The 14,603-nt window shown below is 34.9% G+C and overlaps 1 protein-coding gene across 1 annotated transcript in view; it reads right to left on the bottom strand.

The window, feature by feature from the left end:
* Positions 1 to 359: 359 nt before the first annotated feature.
* The window catches only part of SMCHD1 (structural maintenance of chromosomes flexible hinge domain containing 1), a 100,065-nt gene continuing 85,821 nt past the window's right edge, over positions 360 to 14,603 (bottom strand). Inside the window, exons 38-48 of the mRNA XM_075416391.1 lie at positions 13,776 to 13,902; positions 13,488 to 13,607; positions 12,020 to 12,105; positions 10,871 to 10,993; positions 10,408 to 10,598; positions 9,488 to 9,597; positions 8,039 to 8,109; positions 6,392 to 6,563; positions 4,222 to 4,380; positions 3,387 to 3,504; positions 360 to 2,362 (exon numbers count right to left, since the gene is read on the bottom strand). Coding sequence (XP_075272506.1) covers positions 2,254 to 2,362; positions 3,387 to 3,504; positions 4,222 to 4,380; positions 6,392 to 6,563; positions 8,039 to 8,109; positions 9,488 to 9,597; positions 10,408 to 10,598; positions 10,871 to 10,993; positions 12,020 to 12,105; positions 13,488 to 13,607; positions 13,776 to 13,902 — 1,386 coding nt within the window. The 3' untranslated portion in view covers positions 360 to 2,253. The remainder of the gene's footprint in view (positions 2,363 to 3,386; positions 3,505 to 4,221; positions 4,381 to 6,391; positions 6,564 to 8,038; positions 8,110 to 9,487; positions 9,598 to 10,407; positions 10,599 to 10,870; positions 10,994 to 12,019; positions 12,106 to 13,487; positions 13,608 to 13,775; positions 13,903 to 14,603) is intronic.

The following is a 14,603-nucleotide window of genomic DNA, read 5'->3' as shown; positions in this document are numbered from 1 at the left end:
CTTCAGAGCTTGAGTGTTTTGTCACGACCAGATCAGCTGCTCTAAACAGCTACAGAAAGCAGTAACTTGCACTGTAATAACCTGCAATCACTCTGCTGAAAAATCCTGAAAATTCCCTGGTGAAATTTCCTGAAATCTCTGATAGCTATTGCACAACTCTGGAAACTATCCTGAATTTCCTGTTTGCTTCTTCCAGCAGAGAGATACATCACGTGGTGCTGGTAGCGCCTACAAGAGATGAATTGCAAAAGGAAACAAACATTTTTGCTAGAATAGGTATTTAATCAAATAGGATTAAAGGTCACCCAGAGGCTGGAGGTTTAGGCTAGGCAGATCTCAGAATTAAAATAAATACATTTAAAAGAAGTACTACTGAGTAACTTGGCGTCGTGGAACAATTTCTTACATGGCAAACCCTCCATTGGGGCTGCCTGGTTCAAGTCTTGATGTATAAATTTAGATCTGAAAAACAGGGAAAAGGGCTGAGGCAGGGCTATTGTAGTTTCTGGCTGGTGTAACACGTTACCTTTGAATATATGTATTTTCTTTAAGAAGAGTACAAATTGATGTCTGAAGTTATTTAGACTATCTTTTAAGACATGAGAACTTTTGGAGAACCTTCCACCACAACGCACTGCTCAATTTCTCCTTTATTTGGAGAAATTGTTTTATTAGAAATGTCATAGAGATGCGCACCTATGACCCACATTCTGAAACTTCCCGGAGGATGCCATTGTGTCTTTTTAACATTTAAAGTCCCTTTTCAGAAAAGCTGTATATAAAGTGCTTGTTGCTGAGTGCGCATAAATCAGTAAATTTAATATCAACTATCACTCCACAGCAGAAATTGAGGCTTGCATGAACCAGCACGTCCACACACTTGAACACCTTCTCCTGATCTGTTCTTTATTTCTGTAGCTTCAACTGACAGTTTTATACTGCACCAAGTTTAGCTTTCTACTCTTGCCCTATCTTTTTCACCCAGGAAAGCCTATTTCCAACTGCCCACTCCCACCCTGGCTGAAACTGGATCTTTAATCATGCCTGGTCCTTTTTCTGCCCTGTACATTACTAAAATCCTTGTGATGCAGATCACTAGAGGTGGTGACCTTTGACTCTCCTTTTTTTTTTTTGTCTCATTTACCTGTTGACTACTTTCTCTAGCATTTGAAGACTCCGTTTCTTCAACCATGGAAAACTTTAATTTTCCTTAGGTATTTATGAAAGCCAAGAGAATCATCTTTTTTTTTTTTTTTATAAAGCTGGAGACAGCCTTATAAAGTAAAATTCTGTCCCGGTGTCTAGTTTCCCAACATAACTTTTTTCCCCTCCAGCTTATGCCTCCATTTCCGACTGTTAAAATGCATACACACAGTTCAGCTGTAAGGATTTTTCTTTTTCCCTTGTGATATTACCTTTTCCTACTCAAATCCTTCTGTCACGGTTATATTGTTGGTGTCAAGGACCAATTTTTGATCTGCTGAATCAGTGCGGTTCTTTTACGAGGTTTGTGGTAATACAGATGTCGAAAAGCTGTTAGCATTGGTACAATACTGTATCTCATTTGCACCCATGAGGTATCCCTCCTCACCACTCTCTCAGTACATAAAATAGCCTCCTAGTAAACCTGTTAACACTTCTCACAAGTTACTACTACGTTTTTTCCACTGGCACTGTCTGGAGATATGAATTCCCACGTCAACACCTTGCACACAGCCTTAGATACCAGCTTGTTGTGAACTGTCTGAACACTCTGCAAATGGCTGTGGTTAGATCACAGTGTATCGCTGCTCCAGCCCTCCCTTTCCAATTGATACCTCATCCATCAGGAAAGAGCAGTCTAGAAAGTTGTCTTCCCCAAGACTGCCCGGGATGCTTTTTAAATTAAAATCTCATTTCATGGCACAATCTCTTGACTTAATTATTACAATCGATTATATTGGCAGTGCTTTGTATTGAAGCAGTTTTATTGAAAAGATTGATCTTTTTGATAAATAAAAAGGATATATTTTAAACTTTTTTCACACATGAACATAAAAACTCTGAAAGCTTTTAGAAATGAAAATTAACTATATAAAAATTAGGCTATCAATGTTAAATACTTAAGTTTTTGTTACTACTAACTGAAATACATTTATATCTTCTATCAGTATAAAAATCTTCATAGTAATGGGTAATACAACATGAATATTTCCTTTAACTGAACGTATTCACATTTTCAATACATAGCTATTTCCAGCAAGTCTCATCAGTCTATGCCTTTCTCTTGCGTGGAGTTCCATTGAGTTCTGAAGGGAATATTTGCAGAAATTGCTGTTGCTGCTGCTGCTTCTTTGCAGGAGAGGAGATCCATTCTTCTGAGCTAAACAAAAACAGAGCACAGTAGCTTATAAACCAAGCCCTTTTATATATATATATATATATATATATAATCTATGTGTCTTATTTTTTAATATAAATTAGATATAATTGATGCAAAAGCACAGCGCTCCCACTAGTATTATAAACCCCATATTTGTGCACAGCTTCTTATTCTTGTAATTATTTTGTTAAAATGAGGAATAGCATCAGGCTAATATTAGACAGTTTAAATAGATAACGACAGAAGTTCTACATGTGGATAAAAAATAATAACAAATATAAATAATACAGACATGGTAATATAGTGAAAACACATTCTGATATTTACAGAACACAACCGAGAAAGTTTTAAATAATCTCAGAAATATGACTATAGCTGAACAAAGACAATGATGCAGTCGTGAGGAGAGACATAAGAAACGGAAAAGTCAGTTCCACGTCATTTTAAAGATACAGACTTACAGATTTCCCTGATTTGTGTGTGTATAGATGCTCATTAGCCACACAGGCAATGTATGAGTAGATACACAAGTAAAGAGGGAACCATGTTAGATACTTTACCACTAGCTCACCTCAGACAGTTACTTAGAAAAAGTTATGTAAGAATGATTCTTTCTGTGTTCTGTAACAATAATTCTTTTTCTGTTCAGCTGCCCAGTATTTGACATTGAACCTTAAGAGTTTACAGACTAAGCCAGCTCAAATATTTCTGGGATGTAACAGAGTTGAATATACCAGAAAATAGGGGGGAACGTGAACGCACAAAGATCAGTTTGAAATGAATCAGTTCATAAAGAGAAACAGAACTAGAATTAGCAAGCAAATCTTTATGTCAAGCCTAAATAACAGCTGAAACTTTAAAGGAAATAAAAATTACTTTGAAAATAAGCCTTATGCAAATTCTACTCATTGTTGGTTATAGTATACAAATTAATAAAAAAATCTTCCATGCAAAAAAATCCAACTCATTTTTGCTTTGAAATCAGGATATGGGAAAGAGATGACTAGATTCAGAACAGACTTACCTATACAATTTTTTTACTGTTTCTCTTCGCATTCTTTTGGGGGGGATGGCGGTGTCAGGCATATCTAACATTATAGGCTGAAGTAATGATTCAGTGACTTTACCAGATGGAGTCATACCTATGAAAAAGTTGCAAGTAAGAACAAATTGAGTAAAATATTAAGCTACTGGTTATAAATGGACCCTGTAACAGTAGTGCTAAACCTTGGAAGTAAGGCTTTAGACATGTCACAAATTTTATAGTTACCTTACGTCTGAAACTGAGTTCAAAGATGACATGTAAAAAGACTTGCTTTAGTTATAGTTGTCACAGAGTAAATGTTGTTTTTTTAAATATATTTTGAAATATCATAAATTATTTTATATTGACATAAAAAACATTTCTAAGAAATATCTATCCTTGCAGAATTAGGGGTGTTTCTTTTTATAGTACAATGTTTTGATTGTGTTTCCTTAGCAAAAGCAGTTCAACTCTTTACTACGCAGTCATTTCAAAAAGAATGCCAATGTTGTCTACCACTGGGCTAGCCAGAATAACAGTTATATAATCTCATATTAGTGAGATCATAGTTTCACGTTCACAAGACACTAACTGACCATGTTTTTATTGTCTGAATGCATTACAGAGCAGTGCTGGTCTAAGCAGTATGCACAGCATCATGCTACATACAGTTTTTCTGTTCTTTCCCTAAAATGAGACATCTCTAAACTCTTAATTAATTTTAACAATCTTCCTTCATAGTCTGAACTTGTTAGTTTGTAAGAGTAGGATACATCTGGATGCAGTTAACACTTCTCCTCCTTTAAGACACCAAAAATATAATACAATAACCTACCCAATTTTTGTTCTATTAGCTTGAGGCTTTTCTCTTGTTCAGCGAGTTCCTGTTTTTTCTTTTGCATTTCTGGAGTGTTAAGTGACTGCAAATGTGTATCAAGGTCCTTATTCACATTATCAAGTTTCACCACTGCTGCACGGTATTGCTGAAGAAGATCTAATTAAAGAATAAAATAATAAAACATAAAACAGTAAATAAGCCATCATTTTGATTTAGAAGGCTACCAAATACAATCCAGACAATGTACAAGATTCACAAGAAAACATACCACTCAAAAGCACTACTTAAAAAAAAAACACCTTAACTTCTAGTGGACCAGCGGCTTCTGTTAAAATGCCTGTAAAGACAGACTGAAAAAAAACCGCACACACATCCCATATTATGATTTCTCTTTTATTTTTGAGCCTGTATCTTAGACCACAGTAAAGTACCAGCGAACTCTGAAAATGACATGGCAAACATCTATTTCTTTACACATCTTGTCGCTTGTGTGCTCCAAACGGAATTCTCTACCTTTGATGCTCTTAAGTGTGCTTGTAGTATGTTTTGCTTTTAGTGCTACGAAGCTGAAGCTTGTATTACTGACTGGAATTCTAGTCCACCTTGTGGAACAAGAGAACATTTACTGAGTTTACTCTGTCCCACCCATGGAAATTTAAACAAGGAGCCAGCAGTAGACTCAGGTAAACAAGGGCATATTTTGCCGACAAACTTTTGCTCCTTTTCTAACACGAGATGAAGAACTTTTCCTTGTCCAGGCACTGAATAACTATGTCAAGTAATAAAGAAAGGGTTCAGGCATGTTAACCCAGACTCATTCATTTTACTCTCCAGTGAGTATGAGGTAGCTTGCAAAAAGCTTAACCAAACACACAGATAGTTACTGCAGACTGACAAAAGGCAATGTAAATTCTTAGCACGGTTTATTTCAGAAGTACCTTGTCAGTGTCATCACAGTTTAAGTAACTACTTTCCTTTTATGCTACACAGAAGTGCAGCAAGTCAGAACTAATGTTAAGGCTGAAATTCAGTTCAAAACAAGTCTTGTGTAATGAGGTGCTGTCCTTTATATGAAATTTCATTATTATTTTCCTTTAAATGTCTAGTAGCTATTCAAGCGAAATTAAAACGTGCCCTTCTGCCATGACTGCTCCTGTACTAAATTACAGACAATTCCAAATTAATTCACATTGGGTAACAGAGTTCAACAATTGAAAATGTGTTGCTAGATAAATATAATGTGTGCTAAAACCAGCGTATTTCAGTCTGTAGCTGAAATGCTTGCTATGTTTTTCCTACATGTAATATATTTTTATTGAAATCCCTGGAAAGATCTTTTTAGACTTTTCCATCCCTCAGCAGGCCAATGTTAAGTAGCTTGCTCCCATACAAGGCTGCTCTGATAGGTAGACGTGTTCTCTCGTTCTCCCTCCCGGCCCTCTCCATTGCACATTTCTAGGAATGGAAAAACTGTAATGGAAAAACTTCGTGTCCGTTTCTTTGAAAATTAAGTATTTAAGAACAACCTTATTTCTGAATAAGACTTTTCAATGGTTTAGAAATCAGTCAGGTCAGCTGTTACATGTCAGAAGCTGCCATCTTTTAACTCCATTTGTAACCTTTATTCTGAAAGGAAGAATCCTAGTACCTAATGAAATGTAAGTGATCCCACAGGACATACAAAGTGTCTTCTTGTTAGGGAAATAATGTAGACGATGTTGTGCATGACCTTGGGGAGAACAGGAATTTTTCTACCACTGCTTCATAGAGCTTACTTGCAAAGTAAGAAATTAATTCTAACTCGACATATGGTGCTTCTGGAGGAGAAAGACCTGAAACTTCTTTCTGCAGGATGTTGAAATTTAACCAGCTCAAGCCTCTCATGCCTGCTGTTTGAATGATTAGCACTGCTTATACTCTTTCTTTAATAAGACTAAGAAAAAGGGGGAATCTTGCACGATTATTATTTTTTCTTTCAAGAAATGTAATAGCTATAAGCTTTTAAGAAAAGCGGAATTCATAAATAGGACACTGTACACGTCATATTTCTTAAAATAACTTTATGCTAAATTGAAGTTTTCCTTTTTACATTACATAAGAGAATAACAAACATAGGCAAGCAATATAATTTTGGAAGTTTTGTATTTTCTTGACTTCACTAACCCACCTATCTGTCCAGAGAAAGTAGAGTAAAGTTTCGGCATGGGTGCTCCAAATACCATTCCTCTGAGTTTGTCCATTGGAGGAGCTTTATTCTGAAGGCCTCCAAATTTTCCATTGCTGCGAATCCTGTCTCCTTCCCTAGTCAGCAAAGTCGGGCAATGTGTAATTTTTACAACCTACACAGGTATAAAAATTGATACTAAATTAGTAACTTCATGGAAAAATCTAAGATTTCAACAATGCTGCTGTGAAGCTTTGTCTCTTGCAACTACGATGTAGCTTGTTCTCTAGTGAGAACGTACTTTATGAAATAACATCTCATGACTTTTGCTTTCAAGTAATAGTTGTAATATTCAAGTTAAGCAGTATTGTCAATAATTACGAAGACTACATTTTTGGGGCTTTTTTTGTGTCCTCAGATCTTAACAGAACTCTGGAGGCAGAATTTAGATCTACACTGGGAAAAAGCTAATTATCAACATATACTATGACATAATGGCAATAAATGTTAGTGTTGATAAAAAATGTGAGCACTTGATTATTTGATAAAGATGGCTTTTTTCTTTTTCTTTAATGCACAAGACTTAAAGCATTTAAATTCCAATTTCTTATAACATACTCAATAAAGCTTCCAAACAGTTGAAGAAATTTACTTGTGGTGGGTGACTGAAACAAACGGGCTGACAGACTAACCAAGTGAAATGACCCAGACCTCATTTTGAGGGATGACGACACACACAAACTCCTTTTCCTGAACAGACACAGTGTCAGTCTCCTGACACTGATTAACAACTGAGATCTGACCTTGCTATCTCTTCTGTTTGATTTTACAGTAGCAAATATATACTTCTTGATGACAGAAGCACATGCAGTCTTCATAGTTGACAAATGGTAGCTATTTGTTCACTTGATGGACACTGAGATGGTTATAACACGTGATGAAAATTAAACTATCAGTGTCAATCATCTTTTTTTTTTAATCTTACTATATCCATATCTCTGAGACACTCTTTGGAAACATTTAAGGCAATCCCTGTTCCCAGGTTACCACGTAGTAGTAGCCAATAAAAACGGAATGGAATTGCAGAGTAAAAGAGCCGGTCAAGCACAGAGCAGCAAATCCGTGCTGTGAAACAACGAAACAGGCAACCAATTTTACATGCCACCAGAGGTTCCTTGTTAACTTGTTATTCTCTGAAATGCCTTCTAAAATGTGTCCCATTAAACCTAAATAAAATGGGTCAGAAAAAGGTCTAGTAAGTTTCACATTGAGATTTTAGTCATTTTAGTGGATCTCAAATTTCATCCTGTGCCTCAGACTCCTGTGTTTTATTATACATATAGGGACTAGGAAAGTACGGAAGAACTTGCATGTAACACTAACAGCAAAACTAAAAATGTTTGTCCTTACAAACGTGGTCCTATGCTTCATGGCAACATTCACATAATGGAATTTATTGAATGGAGATAATTTTGTCAGTGCCAATAAAGTTTTCATTCACTATCAAGTGCATCAAGACATACAGACAGTAAGTACGCTTGTAGCTTATGCAGAATTAAACTTAGCAATTATTCTAAGTTTGTAATGTACTAAATACATAGTTATGTAATATATTTGTTTTAAAAAATATCAAAAATAATTGGAACCTACCTCCTTTCTGTAATGGTTGGCAGCATCCAAGTTATCTATAATGATAGTGTCACCCAAGAGCATCCCAAACACTGAAAAATGTAATTTGTGAACAATGAAATTTCTCCGCAACAAAATAACTTCAGTTTTGAAAAATCAGTTCTGAGGCATCATTATTGCATCTTCTCAGATAAGTGCAAGGGAAATTGCATGTGCATCATCTCTTTTCAATGAAATTTTATTCTGAGATTGAGATAAATATGCAATCTTCCTCTTTCATCAAAAAACTCATAAAGAAAAAAATCAGTAAGTTTAATTGCCTTATGGCATAATTGACTGTATTTTCCACCAAAGTACTCTCTTGATATCTTACATCTACATTTATGAAGACACGCATAATAATATCCCAAGTTTTAGGAAATTATATAAATGATAACTTTTTTAAGCCCTCCTTGAATGGTGTTGTTCTTGGTTTCTTCACTTTTTTCTTATATTCAATGGGCTATCAAAGAAAAAAAAAATTCCAAGGCTGATGAGCTGAATGATTTTAAGACCTTTTTTCTGCTAATAAAAGACTGTTCTATACAAAGTCTACATCTATACAAAGATGTAGCCTTGCATGAGATACATCGAGCAATGTGGATTTTAAATTTCCCCAGAAAAGTAATAGCGTATCTGCTAATGAGGGACACAAAGAAGAATTTATAGTTAAAGTTTCTGACAATATCTAACTTTCTGAAAATAAACTGGACTAAAAATTACTTTTCATTAACAGTTGAGAGGAATATTTCAATACTGGGAAGCTGTGAAGTAAAATGCAAAACTTATTGAACTAATCACAAATTCCAACTCTCAATATAAAGGAGTAGGTCTACTTAATTTAAGAAAAGGAGTGTAGGAAAAGGTAGGTACTGCTACGTTGTTAGAAAGAGTGAGTATGATGGTTCCCCAAACTGAAATCTACATCAAAATTGAAAGCTTATGCTTACTGTAATATTTAAGTATACCATATATAGTCATGCACAGTTCAGTCTGAGTGTACCTAAATCTATGCGTTACACATTTTTGAGAGGAATAGGACTGAAAAAAACAGCCTAACAAAAGCAGTAACTTCTGCAATATGAAAACATAAAACTAGTATCATGATTGCCAGTTTCTGCTTACATGAACTAGGGAATAATGCTGATTTAATTGAAAAAAGAAAAAAAACTCTAGTATACACAGTAGAGAAAACAAAAATAAGACAACAAGCAGAAGACAGTGGTCATTGTGGGAATTTTCACAACTGTTGTTTGCAAGTACTTAACGCTAACGTCATCCTCTTTTTACCAGCAGACCTCAGAAGCAATGTACACTGGTATTTGCAAATGTCTCAGTGAAGATTACTGAATGGGTTATGATTTGTGATGTTTCTGTATTTCATTTATTAAAAAGAAAGAAGTTATGCACAATTTCTTTAATATCATTTACCTGTTTGACAATGCTCTGCATTATCTGGAAATGTTAACAGATCTCTGGCAAACACAGGATTTCCAATAGGTCTGAAGAAGGTCTTTCCATTTCTTAAGTGAGGTAAAGGCCTAGTTAAAGAAAGGGGAGAATGAGGGAGAGGAAAAGACGAGAAAAAAGTAATTTGTCCTTATTTCATTATTGCTTCTGACAATCTAGTCAGAAATCTCAAACTGAATTGAATGCATCTTAACACTTCCACAGTATGTGCTAAGTGATCCCAACAGTATCTGAAGTGCCAGTTATATTAAAGATGCTTTGGTGAAACACTGAATTGTAATGAGACAGGCATCCAACAAATTTATATGACTAATTTTACAGTTTTAATACACTACTTTATAAAAACTGAGATTTTGGACCTTATAAATACATCTGCACATCAGATCTTCTCTAAAAGGCATTCTTTATGATATTAGCAGTCATTATCATATGCAAATTATTTTCAGGCACAGAATTATTGTATTTTCCTTTATCTTCCAGGAAACCGAAACAGCAGAATGAATTTCTATTACTACAGAAGATTTTAGGGAATGCACCCCAGAACTGGATTTTTAAAAAAGTCAGAATTTTATTTGAAGCACTAAAATTATTAAAAAAAGTTCCTGCTCTAGAAAACACGTAGAAGTGAAGAAAAAAAATGGCATCGTCTTCTCTTTTTAAGAGAAACACCGTATTAAATAAAGAACAATGCACAGTTAAAGACATAAAGCTAGGATTTCAGCTAACATTTCAAGTGACATTACTGTTGCTGTAATTAAGAAGCCAGAAATTTTATACTTTGAATCTTTAACAGGAGTCAAGTTTAAAAAACAAATTAGACAAAAAAAAAAGTTGAAGAAGTATATAATACAAACGCAGAAATTTCATTGTTTTTTCTTTACCTGTTCCAGTCAGGGAGTGTCTTCTTGTAAATAGAATCAAGCGGTAACACTTGTTGTCGACCTTGAGTTTCATCAAAAATAGAACGAGCGGCTTCAGTAGTCAGTGTCACTACACAGTCCATGTCGCTTGCCAAATGCCAAGAGATAACTTTTGCTGCTTCGTTATCCTCAATTTGAGCTAAATGTGCAATCTGTACCACAGAAGTTCCAACAATCAAAATAGAAGCCAAGACCACCTCCCCTTTTCATACTAATCACAATCATCTTGCAACTTCAATCAGACATTTAATTCCCCTCTTGATGGCTCTGTTAGAAGAACTGGTCACCTAATGGGTTGAGAATGCTATCTTTTTTTTTAATACTGCTCAAAAATTACTGGCATATTCATGTGGGTCATTTTTCATCATCACCACACCCTGGAACCAACAAAACTCATCAGAAGGCTCTTCGAGGGAAAACTCACCTTGCCTAAAATATCCTGGTTGCCTTTTGGATAGTTTGGAAGGGTACAAGTTCGCCTTGGCTGTTTCATTACTCCTTCTTGATCCAACATCTTTTGTTTTATCAGAGAATCCACATACTGAAGCTGGGAATTAAAATTTAAAGTTAATAAGCATATATCATTGGGCCAAGGCGCAGCAGTAGTTACTTTACCTGTTATCATCTAATTCCTAACAAAAAACATTAAATAATCTGAAACAGATTCTTAATATATAGGGGACCACTGTAGATCATCTCAAGGGAGAGCAATTGTGACTATGAATTTTTTTATTACTACTATTTTTTTTTTTTTAACGACATCAGGGAGCTTTCCAGAAAGAGCTACCGGACCTTGATTACAGCCAAAACTGAAGAAAGTTTGAATCAGCAGGAAGAGACAACCACAAATGTACAAAGAGAAAACATTTTACAAGGGGACTATGTCCAGGCCTGAAAAATTTAGCCAGCAGGTGGAACTCGGGTATCATGATTGCAGAATGTGTGTAATTTAATTCTACTGATCTGTGATTAATGACTGTAACACTTGATTTTATTTGATCTAAACACAACTGATTGTTTATGTAGCTTTTTTCAAATGTTAGTAGTTTGAAAACTTTAAAAAGTTTCTTTAAAATATAATTGGATCTATATGGGAAATTAGCAATGGGATACATTGCCCTGAATCTCTCAAACTTACATCAACTTTGGCAATAACATGAAATTCTCTTAATATTTGAAAAGAATTGTTTTCCTTTGGTCTACTTATGCCAGAATACATCCAGTGTACATTGATCAGCCTGCAAAAACTCATTACTAAAACTAGCCATACCAGTAACATAACTGGTATCCTTAGCAGAAAGGCAAAACCAAGATGAAGATAAAAAAGAGAAGTTTTTCTTCCTTCTCTAGCAGTTTATTTAAGAGATAGTCACACTAGAAGAACGGTAAAAATTTTTCAGTTTGGCACTGATCCACAAATTTTCCTCATGTTTTAAATTTTCAGGGTTTCAGTAACAGGTGCTTGTGTATATACCAGTGTGATTCAATAATGTTATATAATGATACAAAGATTATATTAAGATTTAGATTTATTTTTAAGATGTTATGCAGTTTAGTAAGGAATAGGCCATACTGTGTTTGTCTGTGGTAATTCAATTTGGTGTTTTTTCAGTTCGTTCTTCAGGTGAGTTTCTCTTGTTTCAGCTTCTTTAACCTGACCTGAAAACAATAAAATCAGCAGAGTCTCAGGAAATATTAGAAAGCAATTGAACATTTCTCACCACTTTTCAGAATTATGCCACCCACAGCTGATGGTATCTACTTCTCAATTTCAGCACAGAGTATCAGGATTTGTCCACAAAGATCTTGTGATCTGTCCAGCTTCTACGCAATTTCAGCAGCTGCTGTCTCTGTCAGCTTCAGGAAGCAATGGGGCTAGTCCTCCTTAGGCCAATCTAAGAATGTAAGCCCCTTTTTTCTTTTAATCTTCAATTATCTTTCCAAATGTTTATCCAACAGGTGAAATGGGAAGAGGGAAGGGAAGAGCGGCAGCTGGCACTAACCTCTTTTGCCTATCATGTGGGACCCCGCTTTCTGGACACTATTTCCTCAACTATCATATCTGAACTGAAGCAATTTTGAAAACAAGTAAGTAAACAGGCGAGTTGCTTCCCACACTCTCTATTCAAACAGGTTTATATTTGAAAATACTATTTAAGCTAATGTGCTCTAACTTACTGTCTAAAGATGTGCAAAAATCTGCAAATATGAAGCAAAACTTTTTGCCTTTCACACTGGAATTCAGGAATTTGCATCCATAATGGAAACACGCATTACACAAGTAACAGAAACATATCCCTGTACTAAAACCACAAGAAACAGCAGCATGTTCAAATTCCAGCATGCTTTATTTACATTTAGTGATTGCTTAAAACAAAAATTCAAACTGCATCTATAAAACAAACCTTCTGATCAACAGGCAGGATGATTCAAACAAAAGAATAATGCAAATAAAAGATTTCCTTCATCTCTTCAGTTCCCATAAACAACTCCCCTCATGCTGCTCTGCTGTTTAGCAGACTTTATGAAGGATTACATTTACTGAAGAACATAAACAATGAATAGCTACAGAATACTTTTGAATAATGTATGTAGGTTGAAATGTGGAGGGGAAAAGTAACATTCTGAAAATGTAAGACTAACTTTTTGAAAGAGGATTATCTATAGTGCATTCCCTAAATTTGTTTTTAGGCAACTATTGAATTTCTGGATGGATGAGCATTCACACATCCATTGCAGAGACAGGAGTGCAAGGCAGTCATGGGAAAAAAGAATCAGACCACCAACTTTAACTTTTTATTCCTCCTTTGAGAGTTCTGACATAAGGCATCCTACTGTCAATCAAGACCCTTCACAGATAGGTCCATCCAAATAACTAGATGCTTCCCTGCTAATGCAAAGATCTACTCCCTTCCGCTCCCCTACAACTACTGTACCTCATTATTTCAATATAGATTTTTCTGCCCCTCTCTATATCCTCAAAATTATTAAAGGGAAAAAAGTCTGATTCCCAGGAAATTTATTTATATATTTGAACTTACATTTCAATTCAGTTACAAGCTGATTAGTAGTATCAAACCAATTTCTGTAAACTCCTATCGACTGAGATAATTGGTCTCTCTCCCTTGTAAGTGTTGCCATCTGTTGCTGCTTCTTGAAATCTACAGAAATAAATACATGTATTTTAGAAGAAAATACAGCAGCATACTAGTTGATTTAAACATCAGCAAAAACCTATTAAGCTATTACACAGTTCTGAAGAAGTATCATGGACCTAAAAATAGTTTGTTCTAAGGAAAAGCAAGCATTTTAGAGTAATTGAAACATACCATTGTAAAACATAAATGACAGACAGTATGGTTCCAAAGGTTTTTTCAAAGCTGGCAGATCTGGCTCAAATATGAGAATATATTCAGTGCTATCTCTTCCAGGACTGTTTTCAGCCAGCACCAGATTCTAATAAAACAAACACATATACATATGTAAGTTTATGTTCACACTTGAGGTAACACACAAAATAAAATAAACATTCTTCAAATACTAAATCTTATAAGTTACCTAACACATGATGCCTATACAATATTACTACCATTTTAAGTATTGGCTTGGAAATGCCTTTTATACCTTATAAAAAGAAGCAAAATACAAAGATTTAGTAGTAACTATTTTATTATTCAAGAATTAAGATTGTCATTTTACCTGTTTAAAAAGTCTGATTATTTTTGGCTATATATTTTATTTAAGAGACATATGCTCAGAAAAAATATTCTCTGCACTGTCCCATAAATAAGATTTCCTCGGATGTACTTCATCCAGCATGTGACCAAACGCAAACAGAACATTAAAAAGAAACACCCAATGCATAAACACAGAGAAGGAAAAACAAACTATTCCCAGTGCTGAGTTAAAGCTACTGCTGTTACCATGGAAGTAGACAGCAGGTCCCAAATGAATGAACAATATATACCCAAACACTAACAGGAACATCCCATTTCTTATCAATTTCTTACTGAAAAGACAAACTAAATCCTTTGCCTTTACAAACACAGTAAATATTATAAAATCATAAAAAATGGTAAACAGAAAGAAAATTAGTATAGGTAATGTCTAAATGTGCTGTTACTTTGGGAAAGGTATCATGCATAAAATGAATAATG

Source organism: Opisthocomus hoazin, chromosome 3 (assembly GCF_030867145.1).
Source record: "Opisthocomus hoazin isolate bOpiHoa1 chromosome 3, bOpiHoa1.hap1, whole genome shotgun sequence".
NCBI lineage: Eukaryota > Metazoa > Chordata > Aves > Opisthocomiformes > Opisthocomidae > Opisthocomus > Opisthocomus hoazin.
The sequence above is the reverse complement of the archived record's forward strand: the minus strand, read 5'-3'. Positions and strand labels throughout refer to the sequence as shown.